This window comes from Globicephala melas, chromosome 9, assembly GCF_963455315.2.
Source record: "Globicephala melas chromosome 9, mGloMel1.2, whole genome shotgun sequence".
Classification (NCBI taxonomy): domain Eukaryota; kingdom Metazoa; phylum Chordata; class Mammalia; order Artiodactyla; family Delphinidae; genus Globicephala; species Globicephala melas.
Window position 1 is genome coordinate 91,841,730 of NC_083322.1, and position 24,898 is coordinate 91,866,627.

At 41.9% G+C, this 24,898-nt stretch overlaps 1 protein-coding gene across 1 annotated transcript in view; it reads left to right on the forward strand.

Annotated features, from left to right (window-relative positions):
• POU6F2 (POU class 6 homeobox 2) overlaps positions 1-24,898 on the forward strand; it is a 450,196-nt gene that overhangs the window by 311,842 nt on the left and 113,456 nt on the right. The window contains exon 5 of the mRNA XM_030871170.2: positions 17,642-17,931. Within this exon, the coding sequence (XP_030727030.1) occupies positions 17,642-17,931 (290 nt within the window). The remainder of the gene's footprint in view (positions 1-17,641; positions 17,932-24,898) is intronic.

A 24,898-nucleotide genomic window follows, 5' to 3' on the forward strand; every position in this document is an offset into this window, starting at 1 on the left:
GAACCCAGTAGAGACCAGACCTACTCAAGTACAGAGCAGTTGCCTCCTGCATCAGAAGCAAGTTGAAAAGTTGCCCATTCCTCAGCCCCTTGGAGATCTATGTCATCAAAATCTCTGGATGTGGAGCCCTGGAATCAGCATTTGAACAAGCATCCTCTGCAGTATACAGTCCATAAATATGTGTCAAATGCTGAATGAATATTTCCAAAGAAAGGGAAACTTGCCCTTTCCCCCAACAAAGGTTTTAGACTCACAAGGGCAACATCAAGGCAAAAAGACACAGGAAAAAAATACCCTGCACTTAAAGCAGTAGTTACTAAGTATCGGCTGCAAAGTAACCTATATGTACTCTAAGGAAAAAGCAAATCGAGGCTCTGTCCCTCTAAGGTCAGTGTAACCAAACACTGAACAGGTGAGCCTCTGTTCAACTTTACTTTGATCCCACTGTCACTTTAAATTCATTGACTCAGGCTGGCTCCTCCCCTGCTCCCAAATAACAGCTCAAGGAGATCCCACTGCTTCTGTGGTCGCTCTTAGGTGATACAGACACTGCACTTCAATTAAAAACAATGTACAAGGACTTCCCTGGTGGTCCAGTGGCTAAGGCTCTGCACTCCCAATGCAGGGGGCCTGGGTTCGATTCCTGGTCGGGGAACTAAGATCCCATATGCTGCAACTAGGAGTTTGCATGCCACAACTAAGACCCGGCACAGCCAAATAAATACATAAATAAAAATATTACAAACAAACAAACAATGCACAGATGAAGGTCAGAGTCAAAACTGCAGCTTGATTTGAAGTTTCAGTCCTCGGCATCTCCCACGTCCTCCATGTCAGCCAAATGGTGAGCAGAGAGCCTGCGTTTGGGAAATGGAGTCAAAATGTTCTCTCCCTTTGTTCCCACCTCAAGTTTCAGCTCCTTCTCCTCTGTCTTCATTTTCTGACCCCTTCAGAGGTGAGAAAAACGGGTACAGTCCAACTGGCACTCTGCCAGCTGGCTTCATGTTCATTGGACTGGGAGATACTTACAGTTGACTTTTTCTGAGGTTTTTTGTAGTTTTTTGGAAACCTCCCAATCCTGGCCTCTTAATATAGATCCTTCGGTGCGAGCGATGTACTGCCTTTACAGTCTCTGTGCTCAGATCTGTTCAGCCCTCCATGGGGCTCCGTCAGGCAGGATCTAAGATGGTCCATGCCAGGGCTCTCTCATCCGGCCCCTAGGAAATCCTCACTCATACCGGAAGTCCCAGCCACCAGGTCCGCCATCTCTCATGAGCTTCCGCATTGGTGCAGCTAACCAGCCTGTCTCTCCCCTTTTGCATTTTCCAAGCAAACACCTGACAAAAGTCTGATGTGTCCCCTTACACAAGGGCATAAACAAGCCCCCTGTGTTGCTCCATGGAAACCCCTCCTTATGAACATTAGGTGAAAGGGAAAGAGCCCCTACTCCCTGGAGAGAGTGGGACTCACAGAACACTAATAACTCTTTCCAAAAACGTGATTTAAAATTGTAAGCGTTTGTAACCTAGGTGAAGAGTTAAGAGGTGTCCACTTAATTCTCAGACATCCTCTTTAAAAATCTGCACCTTGGTTCAGGAATGCACTGTAGTGTCTGATACCTGCCACCATAGGATTACCTTAAGCCCCCTTAACGGAATGAGACGGCACTAGATATTTAAACATAACTTTAGTGGAAGCTCAGAGAGTAATCGAGCTCACTCAGAATGAATCTCCATGTGTTAGAGAGAGCCTTTGATTCTTTCCAACCGGGACGCCCAAAGCACAGCCAACAATAGTCAAGACCTTACTCAAGAGAATAAAAACCATCAAAGGGCCAGAGTTCCCTCAAGTTCCCTCAACCATCTGTGGCCCACCTTCCAATTTCCAAATCTCTGTCTGAGGACCTACCTCTCCGCATCAATGGACACCCAAGGGCCCCGTATTTCAGAGAAAGCCAGTTGCCCTTCAGCCTGATCTGCAGCCTGATCCGCCAGCAGAAGTTCTTAGCCTTTGTAGGGAGGTATGGATGGGCTTTAGAGGGGTGTGAAATCCCCTTAAAAGTTACGTTAAATTTACAAATATAAATAGGTCTCTTGGAAAAGGGTAGATATTTTTTATCAGATTCTCAAGGAGGTTCAAGGTCAAAAAAAGCTTATCTCAGCCTTCAAATCTCAATGTGGTCTCAACACGGCATGCCTAACAGGTGTAAAAGAGATACATATATACCATAACCAGGTATTTTTTTGCACCTACTACATGCTAAGTGGGAGCAGAAGAGGCCACACAGAAAGATGAGCTGAGTTTTGAAAAAAGAATAGGGTCATGACAGAGAGGAATGAGGGGAAAGGCCATTTCAGGAAGTAGGACAAGCATGGACACAGGAAAGCCAGGCGTGTGTGGGAAATGATACACAGGCTGTCCGATGGGAACGCAGGGTACGCGTAGGAGAACGGTGGAGCCAATGCCAGAAAAGTGAGGGCTGAGGTGTGAATGGTTTTAACGTGAAGGGTAAGGACTTATTTTGGCGCCATAGAGAAATGGTGAAAATCATTAAATAAGGAGAAATACTAACTTATCACACTGTATCATGATTGGGCATTTGCGTGTCTGTTTTCCCAGATAGAACATGAATGGACTTTGGGAAAGCAGAATCAGAGTCTAATTCATGTTTATACCTCCTGCACAACTCCCGGCCCATGGTAGGTGCTTAATAACTTATTAGAGAAAGGAGGGAAGATGGGTAGAGAGGAAGGAAGGGAAGAAAGTGGGGGAGGAAGAAAGGAGGAAGATGGGAGAGGGAGAAGGAAAGGCAGGTAGGGGAGGGCGGGGCTGGTCTTTAAAATAGATGAACAGAAAGAGAAAACACAAGACCGCTGCACTGGTCCAGGCAAGCAGCAATGAGAGCATTCATGAGGGGAGAGAGTAACATATTTATGAGATGCTTAGCTGCCATAAAATTCAAATTCCCATCTTTCTTTAAACAGCTTTTCTATAACCTGTTTAGGCTTTGTATTTAATGATTTAATTCATTGTAAGCAGAAAGGACCTGTAAGCGTTGTTTTACCAATACTGTTAGTGAATTTGTGCTTATTCCTCCTATGCTTTTGCCCAGTTTCCGCGGTGAACAGAGCACGCATTTGCTGATGGAAAGGAGTAGAGGACAGCCGTGGAACTAGGAGATAGTAACTGACCCAGCGGCCCCCCACATCTGCATTGCGATTCTGCCCGCTCCCCTATCAAGGCAACGCTTGTTATGCCTGGCTGACTTTCACATCCTGCTAGCCCGGTCGTACTAAGAACCTGACCTTCAACTCAAACCCTCTTAATCCGTATGCTCTATGATGTTTCTCCCCAGACTGGGTAGAATTTGGATCAGCCTGTGTTGCGATGACATTTTTCACTCTTCTAAGATTATGATTTAATCTGTCCATCTCAGACCCACCTGAAGCTCTCTTCTGTTTTTCCAGATAACCTTTCAGGGCACGCTAAGCCTGTCATTTCCTCTTTGACCACATTTTATATACACGTATTTCATGTCGAATTTCCATAGCACACCTTCAAATCCTGAATCCTGAAATGTTAATTCGCTTCCTTTATGAACTTTCTAGTTCATAAACAAAATTATTCTCCAGAATTTAGGATGTGGCTCCAGATGTGTCTGAGTGGCTACCTCTGCCTGTACAGCTATAAAAAAAGGAACATAGGAATTTGCCTTAATTTTTTATGTAAATGTATAACATTCTCCAAAGTTAATTGAAGATCACGCTCAGAAGTCACATAAGTTACATGTAGTCGCCTAGAAACCCGAGCAGTGGATCTTTGTAACCTCGAGAATTCTGTCATTATATCTTTTTTTGTGAGCCAAGCCAGAGCAAGCATGTGACACAGGGTAAAAAGCATAAGATAAAATTAACAAGTGGCAAATCAAATTACAGTTCCTGCAATTATCATTTCTCAATTATTTAGTGAACATCTACTATATGCAGGTTGCTGAGAAAAGGCAGGAAGATTAAGGGGAAAAAAAAGAACTGACTAAAACCGGGTTCCCTTCTGTAGGAAGGGACTTGGTAAAAGAGGCAATCGGGTGCACATTATTCATTGTAATACAGGGCACACCGTGAATGTCTCCTTATGGGAGTGCAGAGGACAGCAAGCCATCCTGGCTCCTGTGGGCACCAGCCCTACCTGGCAGGGCAGCTGCTACTCAGCTCTGGTTCCCATACAGGAACAAGAGTCGAGTGACCACACCTTCCAGATTATTTTTAAGAAAACTGGACAATGCATATTTTATGTAGACGCTCTTTTTAATCTTGTCAACCAATTTGAACTTTTTAAAAGCTCTATTTCTGTATGTGTGGGAATGGGGCACCCCTGTCTTCATGTCCATCTACCACCAGCTTCTACCTCTGAACTAGAAGTGAGGGTTCTCAGAGGGGGTTAGAATGAGTCTAGAAAGGTAGGCTGGAGCCAGAGTCATTCTCCAATACGGACTGAGCAGTATGATTTCATTCTCTGATGAATGGGAGCTATCATAATTCTCTTTAATTTTTTAATTAATGGTATAATCCCATCTGTGTTTTAGAAAATTAACTCTGGTGGCGGAGGGGCACTTGACACGTGATTTGATAACATTTGTTGAATTAATGATTGAGAGAAAGAGGGAGCAGGGAAGGTAAGAGTTTAAGAGGCCGGTTAATAAGCTCTTTCAATGATCCAGACAAGGCATAATGAGGTGAAACTTAGGAAAATGAAAATGGCAAGAAAGTAATATATACAGAAACTATCTGGGAGGCAGAGTGATGCCTTTGTGGAGATCATTAACGCTATTCACTGAATTTTTCTGACTCTCCCCCTCTCTAGGACTTGATAGTACGGCACTTCCTGGCTCCCTTATAGTTTAGGGGTGCCATGTAGCTAGTGCTGGCCATTGCGTTGTGAGAGAAAGTGACGGGATGACTTCTGAGTCAGAGCATTTAATTCCCACCCTAAAAAGCTCTCTATCCTTCTCGCATCATAGGCAATGTCCAAGATAGTGACTGCCCCATCAGCTGGGTACCTAAGGTGACTACACTAAGCTAAGACCCCCTGCCAACTTATGATAGCCCGAAAAGAAAAAAAAATCTTTGTTGGGCTAAGCCAGTGAGATTTGGGGGCTGCTTGTTACCACAGTAAAACTATCCTATGCTGACTGACACATTTGTGTTTGCCTCTTTTGTCCAACTGCGTTCATGAAGTAAAAAGAATGTCACTTTACTTCCCATAGCAAGATCAACCAGACGGGCAAAACTCCACGAGACCTTTGCAAAAGCATTTGTACTCATGTAGGTGATATGACCACGTTACATTCTAACACCACTGATACTCTAGCATCTATCGCTTTTTATGAAGTTTCCCAGGATTCTTTTTTTGAGGGCTCTTTTCTTCCAGTAGGGTTATCATTAATGTAATTAATTATTTCACTAAAACTCTTACATGCCTTTTCTCCTTTAATTTTTTACATGTGAAAGCCTAAAATAAAACTATGTGAATTGAATGACTAATTTGCACGTCAATACAAAATAACCAAATTACCCGTGAAGTATATTAATGATCCAACTAAAGAATTCTACTTGTAGAGATGGAAAGAGAAAATAAGAATGAGAAAAGTAGTAATATTTATGATGTAATGTGAGGAACTTTTAAATAGTAAACATTTTGCTACACAATTAAAGTCAACCGTTACAGTTTTCTTTTCTATGAATCTGGAATAGAATTACAAATCTGGCAAGGGTATATTTTTGATGTCTGTGTCTCGAAATATAAATGAAGCTTAAGGAGAGTTTTATCATTTACTGTGCAGGCCACGAAAAGCTAGGATATGTATGGTCCTAGTATCATGTCTTGAGTTTAGATTTCTTCATCTGTAAAGTGAGGGGAGATATACGCTATTTCCTCTTCTCAAAAAATAAGCAAGAACCGATAAGGTAAGATCTATAAAGCTTTTTGGCAACCCAGAAGTTGTCGTATAGGAACAAAATTGAATTGCCTGTTTATGGAGTTTAAAGTTCAGCCTAGATAAGGAAGATTTGTAGTGATTAGGGGGAAATTAAAAAGAAGAGAACATAGTCAGATTCTTAAAAAGAAACATGCTGTACAGCCTAGCCTTCTAAAGGAATCAGCCACCGCATCTTTGTCACTTAACTTTTTTTAATCTGAACTGACAGATCACTGGAGAATAACTGTAGGGAATAATCCCCACACTGGCAGAGGGGATGGATTAAATCAACCATGAAAATAAGCACTGGCCCATGTGTCTATAGCCTAAAAGAAATTTGAGTGAACACAGTGCTGTGTTTAAACCAGGAGCAGTATCCATTGAACTGCCTGTAACATTTTCTCCTGCAAATGCCCATTTGAAGGGAAAGGCAAACACCAATGTTTTAAAAGCCAGGGTACATCTTACTTGCTCTGCTAACTTAAAAAAATTATATTATTTTATTAGCATAGGAATATAAAATAAGCATGTATCTCCCTTTCCCCCCATATCATGGCTTCATTTTTAGTGAGTATGGCTTCACTTCTACCCTAAAAAATTTTAAATATCCCTGGGAAAACCATGCTCAATAAATGTTAGCTATAATTTTAAACCTTTTAACCTCCAGTGAAAAGGTGGATTGGCCTTCTGAGAAGAGATTATCAAAGATGTAAATAACTGTTTTTCACATTTAAGGAGGAAAACTAATGGGATTGAATGTTACATGAGTGCTTCTTTGAGTTGCTTCCTATTCCACCCAAATGCATTTTCTGTCATTAAACGAATATGGTATTAAGAAGGAAGGGTGGCATAGTCAGTGACGTACTCTTAATCTCAGACCTCTAAAAACAAACAAACAAGCAAAACCCCCTTAATTATCCTGAACTGGAGAATTAGCAGAGCAGTGAGAACTGATACCCAAAGCCTTTGCTAAACTCTGTTTAGAAAAGGAAACCAGTTCTTACTGGAGAGTTAGGATTCTCTGATGAATAAATTTGGCCTCATCCGTTGAGCAAAAGAATTTCAAATCAAGAGTGAATATTTCCGTATACAGTCTATGATCCCTACAGGTTATGGAAAAATTAATCAAGCAAAATCAAGGAACAGAATCTAGAATTCTGGACTTTAGTTAAAATGCACACTCAAACCCTACAAGTTCTAATTTGATATGGTATTACCACCTGAAGAAGACTTGACAATCTGATGGCAATAGGCAGGAGGGGGTTATTTAAATCTTTTTTTCTGAAGGAAGATCTTATTTTTAAAAGTTTAGTATCGATGGAGCCGCATTTTCTTGGCTCATGCTATACTCTATTTGAGGAGAGAATATCCACGCCAGGTTCCTCAGAGCTAAAAATCCCTGACACTGATGCTTTTCCAGTGCCTGGGGAGAGTTCTGCTAGGCCCCAGGTTGTCCTAGTTAGTCATAGAACGTTCCAGCTCTGGTTTCCCATCTTTGAATCTTTCAAGAACATTTTTTGTATTTCTTTCTCCTCTCCTACTAGACGATCTGAAACACTTGGCCTTCAGGGAATTTGCATTTTTTAAGAAATTCATATGCGTGTACCCTCCCAACACCTATTTACATTTTTAATCATCCAAAGATGTCTCTTACGCTCACCGGAAGTTTCTCTTTGGCACGAATTAACCAATTTCACCAAACTGGATAAGCTTGGTTCTAGATTAATCCATGCAGCCTTAGTAAGGGTAAACTTAAGAATTTCATTAGGCTTATTTTATACTGAAGAGATCTCATTACTTCCTCCAGAGACCCTGATATATAACAGATATATTGTGTGTGTGTGTGTGTGTGTGTGTATATATATATAAGTTATGTGTGTATGTATATATACATTTATATATGTGCATTGTGCATATATGTACATTGTATTTACATATATTGTATGGATATATACATTGTATATATGTACTTATTCATATATATACATTGTACATATGTACATTATGTGTACATATACATTGCATATATGGACATCATATATATGCATTGTACATATGTACATGGTATATATATGTGTACGTTATATATACACTGTGTGTATATATATATACATCGTATGTATGTACATTGTGTATGTACATATATATGTGTGTAAAACACTTCTTCATCTATAAAATGGTCATGTATGACTACATCAGATAGAGACACCTTCAGGTTACTCCTAAGTGGATCCCTCTCAATATTAGTTCCACACACATGCATAAATTTGGGTCAAAGAAAAGCAAGATGATGGGGTTCCGAGGTCACGTGAGTTTGGTCAGTGTTAGATGAAGAAATGTTAATCAGGTTTCTTTAATGCTGAAATTCGAAGTCATTAATATTCTGATGCTCATTATGGATTTCCAAAAGTAGGATACAACATGCCATGTCTCATAAATCATTTGACCATGGAACAGTTTTCTTCCATGGGACCTATCTGGGGACTAGCATCCTGTGAAATGGTCTCTGAGAACATGTCTCTGACCATCAGGAACAAATGTCTATTGTGGATTTTTCAAAAGAAGTTTCGTGCCTCAATTGGTGCTATCAACAAAGCCCAAGGTGAATTCAGTCCCATTTAAGGTCTAGATCTCAGTGTAAGGAACTCAAGAAACTCAATCCAAATAGTGTCCTGGGATGGATCTGAATATCACAATATCTCAGCTAGACTCCTCTCCACCCTCAGGATTATTCCCCCAAGGCAATCACGTTGAACCATTTCTGGTTTCAGCCTTATAGGTTTACCTGCACATTTCTAAATACTTTCCATTTACCTCTGACTTGATTTATTAGTTTTATGTACCATCTGTTCATTTCTGCTATGGTATATTTGGGTTTAGCTCACTTATGACATCTCCCACTTTCTTCCCCTCCCTCCTCCTAATAGAAGTATAGAGTTATTTTTTGTTAACTTTGTAACTTTAAATAGCATATTTAAATCTCCATTTGTTCTGTCAACTATAGAGGTGTCTCTTGATTCCCCACTCAGTGCTCTGGTCCTCACTTCCCCTCCTACCTCCCACCAACCTCTCACTTCTACCTTGTCAAGGATGATAGCATTTGTATTCTCATTAAATCCTTCCTACTGTGTTTACAGGTTGTTTCAAAAAATTGAAGTCTAGTAAACATTCTTAACTTTAATGTGGCTACCTAATTATTTCCTGCAGAGCCAAAATATGTGCTCTGATCAGATGTCCTTCTCAGTCTGGATTTTTGTGCCACTCAAAGAAAATACTCAAATAGACTATCCTTTCATACTCTACCAAGTGCTCAAAATTATGCCACATTTTATTGCACAATTGAGTCATGTTGTTTGTCTCGTCTCTTGTTTCTTATAAAACTATGCATTTCTTCTTCTATTGTTTGTTGGTTTTGCCTGAAGTGTCTTATTGCCCATCCCTTGTATGATGATGATGATGATGATGATGATGATGATGAAAAGAATGGTAAACCTTCTGTAGAAACTAGTTACCATCTTTCAGCTTCTTACTTTAGCTATAGCATTAAATCCATTCAGTGTTTCTTCTTGGAGCTCAATGACTTCTTGTTCTAGTTTGGAACAGATGCTTCATTTCTAGATTGTGGCTTTTCCAGGCAGCTTTTGTTTTCCCTGAAGTTTATAGTTTCCTTTCTTTTTCTTTTTTTCATACTCTCAAATTCTTCCAAAAGCACAAATACTTTATCACTTCCATGGAATCCCCCTTTTCTTCTGGACATATTTCACTAGAGCCCTTCCTTTATGCTGCAGTCTGGACTGGGTACTTACTCTTTAAAACTTCCAGACAGCTGTCATAGTGGGGCTCCCTTGTACTGTTCTTGTGGGGGATGCACACTGCTTTCTGCATCCTAAATCTTCCTCTTTCTTGGTTCACCCCCTTATTTTGCTGAAGTATCTATTCAACTTCCTAAGAAAAAGGTAAGTAAAGATAAGCTAAGTCCTTGTAAGTTCCAAAATGGGCTTTCTTCCACTCTCACTGTTAACAGTTTAGCCAGCAATAAAATTCTTGGCTGGAGATCATTTTCTTTCAGAAGGTAGAAGGCATTGCTCCACTGATTTTAGCTTTTTATTGTTTTGCTAATGAGAAGTATGGTGCCTATTTGCGTTATGTCTCTTTGTATGTGGCCTTTTATTTGTCTCTCTGAACTCTTATTTAGGATTTTAAAAAATCTTTATCTTTGGTGTTCTGCAATTCCATAGGGGAAGTATCAGTATCATGGAGGGTGTTTTTCCTTTCACCTTGGTTGGCACTCAGTAGGAACCTGGATGGACTTCTCAAGACTCGGAAGAGCCATGAAGAGCTCTGTGTATTGGGGTGAGACTGTGAACTGACTGGTTTCTTCAGGGTGACTGAGAACAGAAGGATGTACTTTGGGGTGCCACATCCACATTGGAAATCCTAATTCTTCCCCAGTTTTTTCAGTTTCTTTAGAGGAGAGCCTTCCCATTATTTTCCTGAGAGTTTAGGCCTAGCTGGGGGCCATTCTGCAGGTGGAGATGTTGGGAGGTCAGCTGTTCCAGAGGAAGGCCTCAGCAAACCCCTGTGGGAATTCAGGGGAACTTGCCACCTTGAGTTCTCAGCCTCCCTGATACATTGCTGGGTGGATGCAGCTCCCCTTGGGACGGCCCATGCCACCACTTCACCCCTTTGCTTTACAGTGGGCACTTGTCCTCCACTTTTTCCATCTTCCCTATTTAATGGGCATCTAAAAGCAAACAGTATGTCTCGGACTTACGATACTCCAACAAGAGTGTTCCCCTAAATGTCAACAAAGGCAGTAATGGGTGGAAAATTGCTCTTCTATCTCAAAGAAGGTGTTAAGGAATGCTGGAAGATTCCCAGATGTCTGTTTTCTCTTCTTTCCAACCAGTGATTTTTGTTTCGAAATTTTTTGCCAATGGAAGAACAGATTCATTTTTTGAAAAGAAATATCCTCAAAATTATGGAGATGGATAACCAAACTGCTCAGGTTGAAGGCCAAGGGAAGAGCCTTCCCCTCCTGGATGGGCTGCTAGGAGCCCCAAGGCCAATAGCTCCTGATCCCGTTGGGCGGGGGGCGGGCGTTGGTGCTTTAGAATGCAGACTTTGTCCTACCCTCTGGAATCCACTTGTCTAACAAGTTCCCCAGGCGATTCGGTTCCATAATTTGAGATAGAGTTGGGGAAAACACCTGACCGGAGAAAGAAGCTTGTGTGGCTCAGGCAATACATGGGAAATTTGTGGGAATATGTTCAATGGAAGAATTTCTGTCTTTGTTTTCCCCTGACATCTCAAGAGATACTTAGATCTCTGCCTTAAATGCAAACAAAGCAAATGACAGATTAAAGATATTAGCAGTATTTCTGGAGCTGAGAACACTGACTGCTTGTGAGATGGTTACACATCATAATCTTTGAGGCAGAACTGATTTTGCTTGTTTGGGGCATTGCTGCCAAAATAAAGGCAAATTTTCCAGAAAGTCTTCACCTTCTGTACTTTTTCAAAGTCCCAAGTCCCCAAAATGCCGTTTCCATGTACCTTACAAAAACTTCTGTCTGCCGGTGCATGCTAGGGATGCTGTTACTGAGGGTACCAGGAAGCGTTCCTGACCTGCATCCTTGCTTCAGCTACCTTGGATGTTATTACCTGGTGGGGGGTTGGAAGGAGGGAAGATGTCCAGTTTTACCGACTCAAATTCTTCTGGTTGAGTTGTTCTAGATTCCATTTCTTTCTTCTTCTAGGGATTTCAGTGGGCAAGAAAAGTGAACAGTAAATACAGAGTTAGGGAGGCAAAGGCTACGTACATCAGGGAGCACGGGATTTCCTTTTCGGTGGCGCATGAGTTCACTGATTTGTAAGACTGGGGCTGATCTGGGAGTCACTGTCCCCAATTAAGGGACAAAGCCATTTGGAGAACTCTTAGCTGCCACCTGACTATACTCTAGAGACAACACATCACAGAGTTCCATGGACAACGTAACCTGATACCCTACTTGGTTACTTTCCTTAAAATGTCACCAAGCTGCGCACAGTGTTGGGGCCGCCCAGGGTCTAAGTGTAGAGGAAACATTCTCTCACCACAGAGGCAAACTTGTGACACGAAGCAAGTGTGCTGTGGCCCTTCCCCACCTCCCATCCACTCATACCTCTTACCCCCTTTCCCTCAACCCCATGTCCCTGGTCTCAAAATAACTCATGGCTCACACTCAAATTAGCATCTTTATCCTCAAAATACACATTTATATTTCATATCAGCAGGCTTTAAAAAACATTTTGCCTGTAGCAGGACAGGGCTACAACTGTACACAGTTTCTCAGGAGCTGAACGATTCATCACTGAGCAGACACCTTCAAAGCAGCCTCTGTAAGCTGGGGACCTGTGCCACCTCTTCTCAAGAGCAGGGCCATGGAAGGCATCCCTCTACGAGGGAGTAGTTATCTTCGTTCCAACCCTCAGGGGGAAATAGCTTGCCCCTGATTCTGTTCTGTTAAGAGGCTTTGGGAAGTGGCAGACCTAAGACTGAGTCGGCCATAGTGCTCATTAGCTGTGTGAACTCAGGCAGGTCACTTAACCTTTCTGAGCCCAAGTTCTATATGTGTAACATGGGAGTGATATCATCTATCCATATGGTTGTCCTGAAAAGTTAATTCATCCGGAGACTTCCCTGGTGGTCCAGTAGTTAAGACTCCGTGTTTCCAATGCAGGGGGCACGGGTTCGATCCCTGGTCGGGGAACTAAGATCCCACATGCCACATGGTGTGGCCAAAGAAAAAGCTAATTTATCCATTTTAAATGACAGTGCTTTCCACACTGTGAAGCACTGTCTGATTTTGAACCCAAATTGCAGTCACTGTTCTTGGCCTGTTCAGAGTCCAGCTTCGGCAGCATTTCTAGAGGGGTGTCTCGTGTGCGCCTCGGACTGAATCCACGGTCCACGTTGATAGCAATCCATTGCTCCCGCTGCCAGACCTGTGCCTCTCCCCCTCCAGTGGACACAGCATTTTCCTCCCGGTGCCGCCCGGCATCCTGCAGCCCTGCCCATGTCTGTCCCTTTGCTCTGCCAGGCACAGCCCTAGCCCTGGGGACTACACAGCCGTGCAGAGTAGAGAAGGATTATTCCCTTCCCTCGTGGGGTCCCAAGGCAGTGCGGCTTGGTCTCCAGTGTGCGAATATGGAGAAACAGCTATTAGCTATTAATAATACTGTTATTATTACTATTATTATAGTAAAATACACATAGCATAAAATTTGCCATTTTAACCATCTTAAAGCATACAATTCAGTAGCATTAAGTACATTCACAATGTTGTCCAACACTCCCCACCATGTAGTTCTAGGACTTTTTCATCACCCCCGCCCAGGAGCCCCATACCCACGGGCAGTTACCCGCCAGCCCCTGGCAACCACGAATCTGCTTTCTGTCTCTGTGGATTCGCCTATTCTGTACATTCCATATAAACGCAACTATCCAGGATGTGGTCTTTGGCATCTGGCTTCTTGCCCTTAGCAAGAAGTTCAAGGTTGCCCTTTGTGTTTTTACTTGGTGCTCTTTCCCTCCCTAGGACCAGGCTTGCACCAGGAGACTGGGCTAAGGATGGGCTTGAAAAGCCATTACCATCACGCTCTTTGCAGGATTCCTGGTCACTTGCAGTGATAAAACCCGCCCACTTCCCTCCTCCTTAGCACGGGTCCTCTCCCCTCTGTAAGTGTATTGCTATAAGGCAACTCAGGTCCCAGCCAGGCCCAGAGTTTGTAATCCTTCCCAGCAGACTCTCAAACCCAAGCCTCCAGTTTGCCAACCACGCCCACAGATCCCCGAACCTGGAAAGTCCCAGAAAATGCTGACACTGAGCCCCTGACTACACTGATTATAATAGTCTGATGTTGTACTTTGCATTAACAAAGGTGAGTGAGCGTGTTGCTAAGAATCACGCTTCCTTTAGCATTTGAGTCCTATTCGGCTTTCTGTGAATCCCGAGGTGTTTCAGTACCTTGCAAAGTACAAGAAACGTTTGTATTTCTCCAGCATCATTCACGGCCTTGCCCTTCATGGGCAGGTAGAGAGAATGAGTTTCCTTTCCGTTTCTCTGCCTTGGAAGTAATTGTATGTAAAGCCCATCCCGTATAGTTCTGATACCTCTGTGGTGGAGCTTTATTTATGTGCCTGGTTTCCTGAGAACACCTTTAACAAAGATCCCAAAGAAGAAAATGTTTTTCCTAAATTAGTTGATATATAGAAACTGAACAAATGGAGACATGCAAGCTTCTTGACTTCTCCTTTGTGATATTAAATTATTTATTTGAGAAGTTCCGATCCACTCTAGGAAATTCCAAGTTCGATAGAAAATTGTTTTGTGTTTCTTTTTCAAAATTGTAAGCTTTTAAAATTTCAAACATCCTCATGAAAACTTCTGTGCCTCTCTTTTAGTTCTTTCATGCCTACTGTTAATGTAGTTAAATTTTATATTAAACATTGGCCCATGGAGTGTATAGTAACCAGACATAGAGGAAATAATCATAAAAGGACATAAATACCAGGGAAGAAAGTAAAGTCTTAAATCTTCTGTGAAATAGGGTCAAAACTTTACCCCCAACAATCATCATTTTATCTGCAAACATACTCTGTAGTTCAAATATGTCCTTGAACCTTCCTAACTTGTATCTGTATCTCAGTATGCTTTATACAATGAGCAATTTAGAGGCTCCATATTTTAGTATTTTTTTGCTTTTGTTTTCATATTATCGCGTAGGTGCCTTTGGCATTTTTTAGACCAGAGTGGCATTCTTATACAGCCCCCTCACGCTTTTCTTTGCATCCAGTACATACCTGAACATATTTTGTTGTCCATCATTTCTTGCTTGCAAATGTCAAATTAGTTCATGTAACTCAAAGAGGTTTAGTTTAGGTTAATGCCTTTCCAGGCAAGATGCAGGTTATGGGAAAGACATAGCCAAGCGATGTGAACTCACCAACATCAAGAAATGAAGACATATTTGGGAGCACGTCTCATTAGTAGGTTAGCCTCTGCTGCACCTACCCGTCTGCCAATGTCCATCTGCCAATATTCCCCAGTCTTTCCTGTTTTCAAATGCTGATTTAGATAAATGCTTTTCTAACCAAAATGGAACAGTATGGTATTTAAGTCAACCATGAAAATAAGCACTGACATACGTGCCCCCCACCTGAAAGAAATCAGGACAGGTTTGATTTGAATCAGGCAGGAGACCAGATGCAATCAGGTTCCCAAAGTCTATAACTCCACCAAAAGGAGAGCTCAGGCCCCACTCCCCCAGGACCCTCCCTCCAGATTGCAGAAGATCCTGGGGGGTCAGAATTGAGCTGGGTTCCCAGCTGTTCAATAAAATGTGATTTTGTACAATAGGAGCAGGGAGAGGGGGAAATGGCAAAGCCAGATCATTCTCTTTAAAGTTCCGATAAATGGGATGCTAACTGGGTATTATTTTTTTTAATATGGACTTTATTTCTTAAAGCAGTTTTAGGTTTGCAGCACAATTGAGCAGAAAGTTCAGAGTCCCCATTGACCGGGTATTTTCCAGCCCTGTCTCTCACAAGCCGTCTCAACCTGTAGAGTCCCAGAGCACTCTGGATTTAAATGAAAGGCAGGACGCACACTGGGCTGAGTGTTTGAACAGACCTAGAGTAACTCACTGACCCAGTGAGGACTTGCCATCCCCACTGGTCCAACATGGAAGCTCTACATGGACCTGAGAGCACAGAATTGGTATTTGGTGCCCCTGGGAAAGGTCAAGGTCTCATTTCATCAATACAGCTATGCCTTACTTTAAACAAACCTGATTATATATTTAAAATCTGACTTATACCAGTGGTGAATTGAGAGTGATCCATCTTCCCACCACTTTCAAAGACAGGCTCCCACCTCTCTAAGGTCTAAAATCAACAAAACGGCCCAAAGTTTCTGTTCCAGGCAGTCCGTTCTCCACACTGTCCTTCAGAAACATCACCTAAGCCATACTGTCATCTGGGTGCCCCTCCAGCCTGGAATATCCTCTCCTCCTTCCTTCTGGGTATAGAATTCACTCTCTTGAGCCCTCTCGGTCCTCAGGAACACTGCCTTGGCCTCTCTAGCCCACAGAGAAACCCCTCTCCTCATTTTCCTGGACCTTTTGGTTAGTTTCCACACTGTTGACCATTTAGGCAATTAACTGAGATGTATCAAGCATCTCAGTTAATTAGCAGGACTGTAACAGGCACCCCAAACCTGATTATTTCTTACAAGTTAATCTTATATCCACAAATATACTATAAACTCCTTAAAGTCAGGACTATGTCTCCCTGTTAAATCCTACGTACTATCAGACACAGCATTAGTGCCTAGCTGGTGTTTTCATTTCACAAAATCTTAATTTTACAAAAATAGTCCCTGGTTGACTTCCTTACAGAGAAACTTCTTCAGATGTGCTCAACATAAGGTTCAAAATACATATATTTTTTAAGAACGTCTTTGTTGTATGAAGTCAGGTGTATGATATGTCACTTTACAGAACCACTAGATTTTTTTTTTTTAATGGGGACTAGTTTAATGTTGCAAACAGGAGTTACTACTTTTGGGAATCTTGACTAATTCTAAGTAGGGCAGGAACAGGATCGCATTGCAGCCAAGGCCTGTGGGTTCAACATTGGTCCTTATATTTAGTTGTAGGCTTATTAGAAAGCTTTTAGGCTGATATTCAGGCAAAGAAAAAAGTGAACTTGTAGCAGTCTTTTCTCTAGATCATTCTTTGGCCGAACGGTTTTTCTGCTGCAGAAATTGTTCAGGGCTAGATGGGCACATGGGAACAAATATAGTGAGCTCGGTGTTAAGACAACTTATCCCACCAATGCTTACTTTTCACAGAACAAGGAAAAATCTGGAAAGATGACTTCATCCTCTCGGTTCCTGGCTTGTCCTTGAGGTGCCAGTGTGACCAGTCACCACAGTGCACAGTCGCTGACTATAACCCTTCCGGTGTGGGGCTGTGTCTCTCTGATGAGCAGGCAAAAAGTTCAGACTCAAGCTTTTGATTCTGCAAAACTAAGAAGCATGTACTATCTTTAAATTTTTTTAAAAAACGGTAGAAACTTGAAACTCAATGTCTAAGCACATTGGCGGAGGTCTGAAGCAGCGAGTAGAAATGACACCATTAGTGGTATCGATGATGAAAAGGAGATTACGAACACTTTAGCTTTCTGTTCTTAACTCCATTTGAGCGTTTGCCAAAAGAATTAAATGGGTTGAACTTTAAAAATCTAAATCAGATCTTGAAAGTCTAAGTGTATTTCCCAAGCAGCGTGGAAAGGAAGAGAGGGAGAAAGTACTTAAAAATTACCTCTGTTCCTAGTACACCCGCTTGGTTTGCTCCGTCCCTTTGGAAGTAATGCCTGATGGGTTACACTCTGGTCCTCCCTAAATTTTAAAATTTCCCTGAGAAGTGACTCTTGTTCTCGCAGTGCACCGCAACCCTCTGAAATACCACGGAGTTTCAGGGCATGAGGGTAAACTTTTTCTAAAGGGGAGCCATCTCGGCTCGCGGGGTGCCGGCTGTCAAAGGCACAGCACGCGGTTTGGTCGTGTACGTTTCAGCTCCACGTGTTTGTTTCAGCTCCACGTTCCTTCTGTCTCCTCACAGCTACCTCATCCCTCAACTCCCAACTGCAGCAGCTCCAGCAGCTGCAGCAGCTCCAGCAGCCGCCGCCGCCCGCCCCGCCGGGCAGCCAGCACCCGCAGGTGCCACCGCAGTCCCAGCCGCCGCCGCCGCCGCCCGCCTCCCAGCCGCCGCCGGCTCCTCCCGCCCACCCTCACCCCCAGAACCGGAACCAACCGTCTCCAACTCAGCAGAGCTCCAGCTCCCCTCAGAAAGCCAGCCAGTCTCCGGGACACGGCCTCCCGTCGCCGCTCACGCCACCCAATCCTCTGCAGGTACGCGCCCCGCCCAGGGCCCAGGGGACCGGGCCGCCGGGTGGCGCCCTCCCCGGAGGCAGAGGGCAGGCCAAACTTAGCATCCACTTCCGCAGCGTCTAATTCAAATTGATCTCTTAGAAGGAGGGAAGAGGGAGCAGATAGCGGGCAACTGGGGATGCATGTAAACGAAACAAATAGTAGCCCATTGACGTTGCCCTCCGAAGGATAAATGTAATCTGTTTCCTCCTGTGAGAGGCCAGCACAGTAAGTGCGCTTGTAGCCTGTAATAACTCCACTTTATGATACTTTCTGAAGGCAGCAAAGATAGCATCCAATTAAAATTATTACTAGCAGAGCTTTGTAGCCCCGTGGAGAGCTGCATCTCCTGTCCATGAGGCATGGTGGTTATTTCTCTATATTATGAATACAGCAGTGTCTTACCTTAAGTACTTGGTGCTCTTTTGTTTCTATTTTTCCAAAGACTCTCTGGGGTTAGGAAGGTAAAGAAATTTAGCCCCGGTCTTATGTCCCAGATTCCAACCATTACTCCATGGATTAACAAGTACTCTAAATTCATGCCGAGATCCTCCACAAATATGCATCTTTATAAAATAATACAGCTTCCGTCCATTTACTTTATTGCTGTGAAGCTGAGGGCATCCAAAATAGAATTTGAGGCTAATCGTGAAGGCTCATCTTTAATCTACTGTCATCGAGGAGCAATGAACAGGAGCATTCAGGAATATATAATTCTAACATTCAGAAACTCATTTTTAACTCTATTAGATGCCTTTAAAATAAATGAGCTTTAAAAGATAATGACTCTGATGTCAACAGATCAGATCCAGACATTAATAGCTCAGTTTTGGACTTAAAAAACGTAATGATGTTTTCTTCCAGGAAGATTTCAGATGATTTAGTACATTTGTAGTGCAGTGACACATTCCCACAGAGTGGAAAGCCTATGCACTCATTTCAAAGGCCAACTCACCTCCCTCCTGGATGGTGGGTGCTCACACTGCAGTCAGTCCAGCCCTGCCCCACCTGAGGACAAGAGTGATGTTATCCTTTGGTCCGAAACAGCAAAGTATGCAGAATCAAGATAAATTGGCCTGCAGACAGAAAGGCCAGTGGATTAGAGACTTAGTGTTTTAGAACCGATTTAATTTGTTGTTCTGTAACTTTGTTTCTGTGTGTTTGGCTTCTCAGTGGTGGCCCAAATTTTCTTGGAAATGGAAACATTCGGGTGTGATGAGTAATTGTCTTCCTTGGCACTTGGGTCATGGCTACTTGCAGTTTGAGCATTTTCTCCAGTTGGGCTTGAAGGTGTATTTTTTAAAATCTTACAAGTATGAGACAACACAATACCTTTGACATAAGACTGAAATGAACACAGGCTAAAAAACTCTTGCTTGTACACTTGACATCTATGGGGAGAGTAGGTCTGATCAAATTTACCAGATGCATGATGAGAGCAATCCTAATGTTTTCAGCATTTGGAATTCAACTCTGATTATTCCCAAGAATGAGTTTAATGCTTTTTTAAGAGCAGTTAAATTAGATCTATCTCAACACCCTGTGATTAAACATTTTCTCTACACGAGCCATCAAAATACGTGAAATTACCAAAGAAAACACGTGTCCTTCTCTGAGGGATGAGACTACTTAGTCCTGCCCCTAGTTGGCCTACTTAGTCCATTATTCTGTAGAGTGCAGTGAAAGCTTTGAGTTCTGTGGACATCAGCCTTCTCAGAACACAGTCAACACCTTACAAATCTCTATCGGCCAGTAAAAGGCAAGTGTAGACTACCCATTTGAATAGCTGTTGACAGGACATTAGATGAGATGACCGCTCAGCCTCATGAAAAACAAATGCTACGAGGAGAATTTCCCAAAGTTCTCCTAATAGTTTCCCATGGAAATCTGGGAGCTGTTTCGTTTTTTGTTTTTGCAAGAAAAGAAGCCTCAGAATCACATTTATTTCTGTATAACCCTGAGAGAATATTCTAATTTTTCACTGTTGGAGTTTTAACTTACAAACTTACTAAGTATATTGATGAGATAATATTCTTCTGTGGGTCTAATGAATGACCACTGAATGGGTGATGTGGTGAAACTTTAAAAAATATTACTGAGTAGATAGAGAACTAATTTTGAATAAGTCTACATCAGTAGGCATAAAAGGATTTTTTTTTCCTTTCACGATAGGCATGTGTAAAGGAAATTGAGAATGCCATGGTTTTGAAATATCGGTTTTTCTCTACACTAGCTGAAGGGTTTTTGAATTTGCGGAACATGGCATGTTTGAACTTTTGAAAAAGAAAACTATTCAGAAGGATTTTGTTTAAAAAAAAACCCCACAAAACTTTGAAGGATAATAATCATTTCTCAAACTGTACAGATGCTGTCATATCTTCAGAAAAAATAATAAATGAAAGTAGCTTGTATAGGTATATTTGGTGAGGTTATTCCTCAAGATGAAAAAAAAAATTAATAGTGCTGGCAGGTAGTAAGACTGTAGACTAAAATTCCCCAAATACTTCTGGTCAGGTTTTTGTCTAATACTGCAATAAAATTTGTTTCACTCTTTTACTCAAGTCCATAAAATGGATTGCATTTCCAAAACCAGGTTGTTGTTTCAAGACGGATATGAGTCTAAAGTATTATCACTTCAGAGAACTAATTTTGATTGCTCAGGGTTATGGGAGGGCTGGTGGTCCAGCATGGATACCAGAAGCTGGCCCCTGGAAGCCTGTCTTTAAACTCTTCACAGAGAATCAAGGCCCACTCACCCACAACTTCATTCTCAGGAGGGATGAGAAGTTCTAAACAGGGATTATAAGTGCAAACGTCTTCAGGGGCCAGGCAGTCCATATAAATAAGTAAAGCAGACTTAAGTATAAAACCCAAAATAAAAATTTGAAAACAGTGTGTGGGACAAACAAAATGCATCTGTGAGTTGAATTTAACCATTAGGTTCCAGGATGAATATCAATCCATACTCCTTATTTTTGTACAACCCACCTGCCACAGGCTGCATCAGAATCTAAAACCAGAAATATAGAGTGTGTTGGGTAGAAGCAGATCAGAAACATAAGTGGAAGCAACTTCCTTTTTTTTTTTTTAACATCTTTATTGGAGTACAATTGCTTTACAGTGGTGTGTTAGTTTCTGCTTTATAACAAAGTGAATCAGTTATACATATACATATGTCCCCATATCTCTCCCCTCTTGCGTCTCCCTCCCTCCCACCCCTCTAGGTGGTCACAAAGCACCGAGCTGATCTCCCTGTGGAAGCAACTTCTTGAGGGGAAAGATACGGTCTAATCATTCCTGGGTAGAAAAAACAATACAAAGCTTTAATTTCAATATATGATATTGATCTGGATAAAGACCCCATAAGCCTAAGAATGGTGAAATACCTCCTTCCTATGACCTCTGAGATGGCTTTTCTTGAGACTTTTCCTTGGGAGTTTTTAACTTGTACTAAGGAAATTCCAAACATTGTGTGGAAGGCCTGGCATTTTCCTTCACGAGTGATCTGGAAATGAGCTGGACATAGTTGGAACCTAGTCGTGGTGCCATGCGAAGAGGGGGCTTGTTCTAATTCTGACCCTGCTTCCAACTAACTCACAAATGGAACAAGTTCTTTGGACTTCATTTTCCTCATCTGTTAAATGTGTGCTGAATATGATTTTTAAGATCCTTTTCAGGTCCTTGAGTCTATGATCTAAATGTTGGTAGGCCTCTAGAATTTTCTTGGATACTGAAAACCCAATGGTCCTGAAGATTCTCTGAGTATTCTTCAAGGTCAGGTTAATTTCTTCCCACTCACTGGGTGGCAGAGTAGAAAGAAAGTAAAGACAAACGTAAGTGGGGTAATGATAGCAGAAGCAGATTTTATCTTAGCCAGAGAGTCCAAATTAAAGTCAAGTTTTCATCCTCAGAGAGTCACCGCTGTAAACTCTGGTCCCTGGTTGCTTTTTCATACCTATACATTAGAGAAGCTTAAGAAACCAAATGCTGCGTTTAACCTTGGCCTTCTGCATACCGTCTTGCATGGCAGGAAGCAGGATCATCTTTTCCTTTTCTTGTTGTATTGCACATTTTAATAAAAAAAAATCAAACAGAGGGAGAGAGAGACAAGTGGAAGCAGTTAGGGGGGAGAAAGCTATCTGTGCTTATACGAGGAATGAGGAGTACGGTCAGCTCCTCGGGGTGAAGTTGCTCGAGAGAGCGTAAAATTGTTCCCAACCACGTGCATTTGCTAATGTAAAGGTCTTGTTACCACTCAGGCATCCAGGAGTAAAACTGCATTCAGATTCCACGTCTGCAGTGCAGCAACTCAGCCTCCTGATCTTCTCGTGTGGGATGTTTCCCCCTCCCCCAGCAAACTTTCAGTACTACTTTCCAGAGTGATGGAGAGGGTGGTATATTATCACTTTTTCAAACAAAGAGCCCAAACCCTCAAGAAGGAGTTAGACCTACATGATTTCCATCCTTTTAAAGCAAATGGTCTCCAAGCATGTCTCCTTCCTATAGAAAAGGCCCAGTGCCTGGGGCCAACCCCCTCTCTCCCCAGCAGTTAGTCTTAATTTAACACAATATTAGTCAAAGCTTGGTGAGTCTAAGTTTTTTTTCATCTATAAATAGAGGAGGTAAAATTAAATACTTTCTGGAACTCTTTCCCTTTTATTTGGAGTTTTATGTTACAAACCTCTAAAACTCACTTGAGTGACCTATGCAGGTACAGGGGAGAAAAAAACTCTTTTTTTCCTCTATTCATCCTAGGTTCTCAAGCTAGGGGCCTGTAAAGTAGACTAACAAGGGACAGATTAAGAAGAGAAAAACAAACAAAAGTTTATGACACATGCATCGTGCATACACACGGGAGCACTTAGTGATGAGTAACTCAAAAGGGTGGTTAAAACTCGGGCTTATATAGCATCTCAACAAAAGAACAATACATTTTTAGAGAAGTGACAAGACCGAGGAAAAGGACTGTGAGCTTCTAAGTGTGGCAAACTGTGGGGGGGCAAATATATGGGGAAACTCATAGTAGATGAGCAAGATTTGTTATACAGATTCTTCTGGTGCCATCTCTGGGCTGATAAGGGTCTAGACTTGTCTCCAGTAATTAACTCCTGTCCTTCCTGGTAGAGAGGGGAGGGGAGCCCCCTTTACAAATTTATGTCCTGCTTTTAGGCAAAACAGGAGGTTGGCAGAGAGCTTTTCTTGTATCTACTGATTCTCAGTTCCCTTCAGTGCAAAATAATCCTCATGTCCAAGTGGCATATTTTGGGATGGCATATTCTGGTACCTTTGGCAGGCATATTTATATAACCCCTCTGTGGTCATTATAAATTTTAGTAGAACTCAGTCTACACAGGGCTGGATCAAGTGTAAAATTCTCCTCACCTGGGCCAAGACTAAGATAAGACAAGTGAGGCATTCATTCTCAGATGCAGAATCAAAGCGCACCCAAAACTGCAGTCATCAAGAGAGGTCATATTTTAATTCAGTCTTTAAAAAATCAAAATGAATGCCAAAATCCATGATGAACTAAATATCGCATTTTAAAATATAGGATCAGTAACAGTATTGAGCCATATTGGAGTCTGAGGCAAAAGGAAAATCAGTAACACTGATTTTGTTGGTCATGAATTTTTTGCATTCATTTTGATTTTTTTTAAATATCGCATTAGATGTTATTCATCTTGATCAGTGTGGGGGGGCACACCCTTAAATTTTTTTTTTTAATTGCATATTTATTTATTTATTTATGGCTGCATCGGGTCTTCGTTGCTGCTCGTGGGCTTTCTCTAGTTGCGGCGAGCGGGCTTCTCATTGCGGTGGCTTCTCTTGTTGTGGAGCACAGGCTCTAGGCGTGCAGGCTTCAAAAGTTGTGGCACACAGGCTCAGTAGTTGTGGCGCATGGGCTTAGTTGCTCCGCGGCATGTGGGATCTTCCCGGACCAGGGTTCGAACCCGTGTCCCCTGCATTGGCAGGCGGATTCTTAACCACTGCGCAACCAGGGAAACCCAACACCCTTAAATTTTGTGCCTGAAATGAGTTCCTCACTTGTCTCAGCTTGGCTACCAGCTGTGTAAATGATTTACTTAGCAAATACTCTCCAAGGTCAATGGCATTCTGTGCACTGGAAATTTCAACCAGGTGTTGGATGCCACTTTCTAGTTGAACCTGAAAATCGTACCGAATTTTGCACAGTAGAAAAACAAGTGCATGTTGGATAATGGATTGGGACAGGGAGGCGCTGTAGAAGCCCATCCTCCTGTGTATTGTACAGGTCTAATAAACCAATCACTTTTTATTGAATTGAAAGGTTACGACAATCAAAACACTTCTTTGGCTGATATTTTTCACTGAACTAATTTATGGTTTATGAGATTAAGCAAGTTTGGTGAAAATGACAGAAGTATTACTATGTAGACAACATTCTCCCAGAGCAACCCAGGCCATGAGAACCTTTTAAAAACTGGAATTGTCCACACGGAGTGAGTAAGTCTTCCTCTTAGTCAAAGGAAATGTCATTATTATGGATGAGAAAATCCATCCAAGCCCAGAGGGTTCTCATGAAGATTAAATATAACATACTAATGAAAATGCTTTGTAGGCTATACATTTGTTAAGCAAATGTTAATTATACTACAGATATGAAAGAGTATGAATTTATTTCTGTTTATTTGACTATCCAGTAAATGGAGGGCTTCATTCATGATTCCCTCATTCAGCAAGAGATTGGGTGAGAAACAGGAATCCCTTTATCCAACCGTATTCAGCCCTGAATAAAATAAACAAAACATATTTAGCTACATTCTTGGCAAGGGACAATTTTTCCTTTTATGAAAGAAAGAAAATCTCCTTTAAAAAAAAAACCCCGCAGTTCAACATTACTGACATTTCAAAGAATTTATTAGAAGCATTTGAGATCCAGGAGGAACAACAAAGTTTATATTGCTTTGAG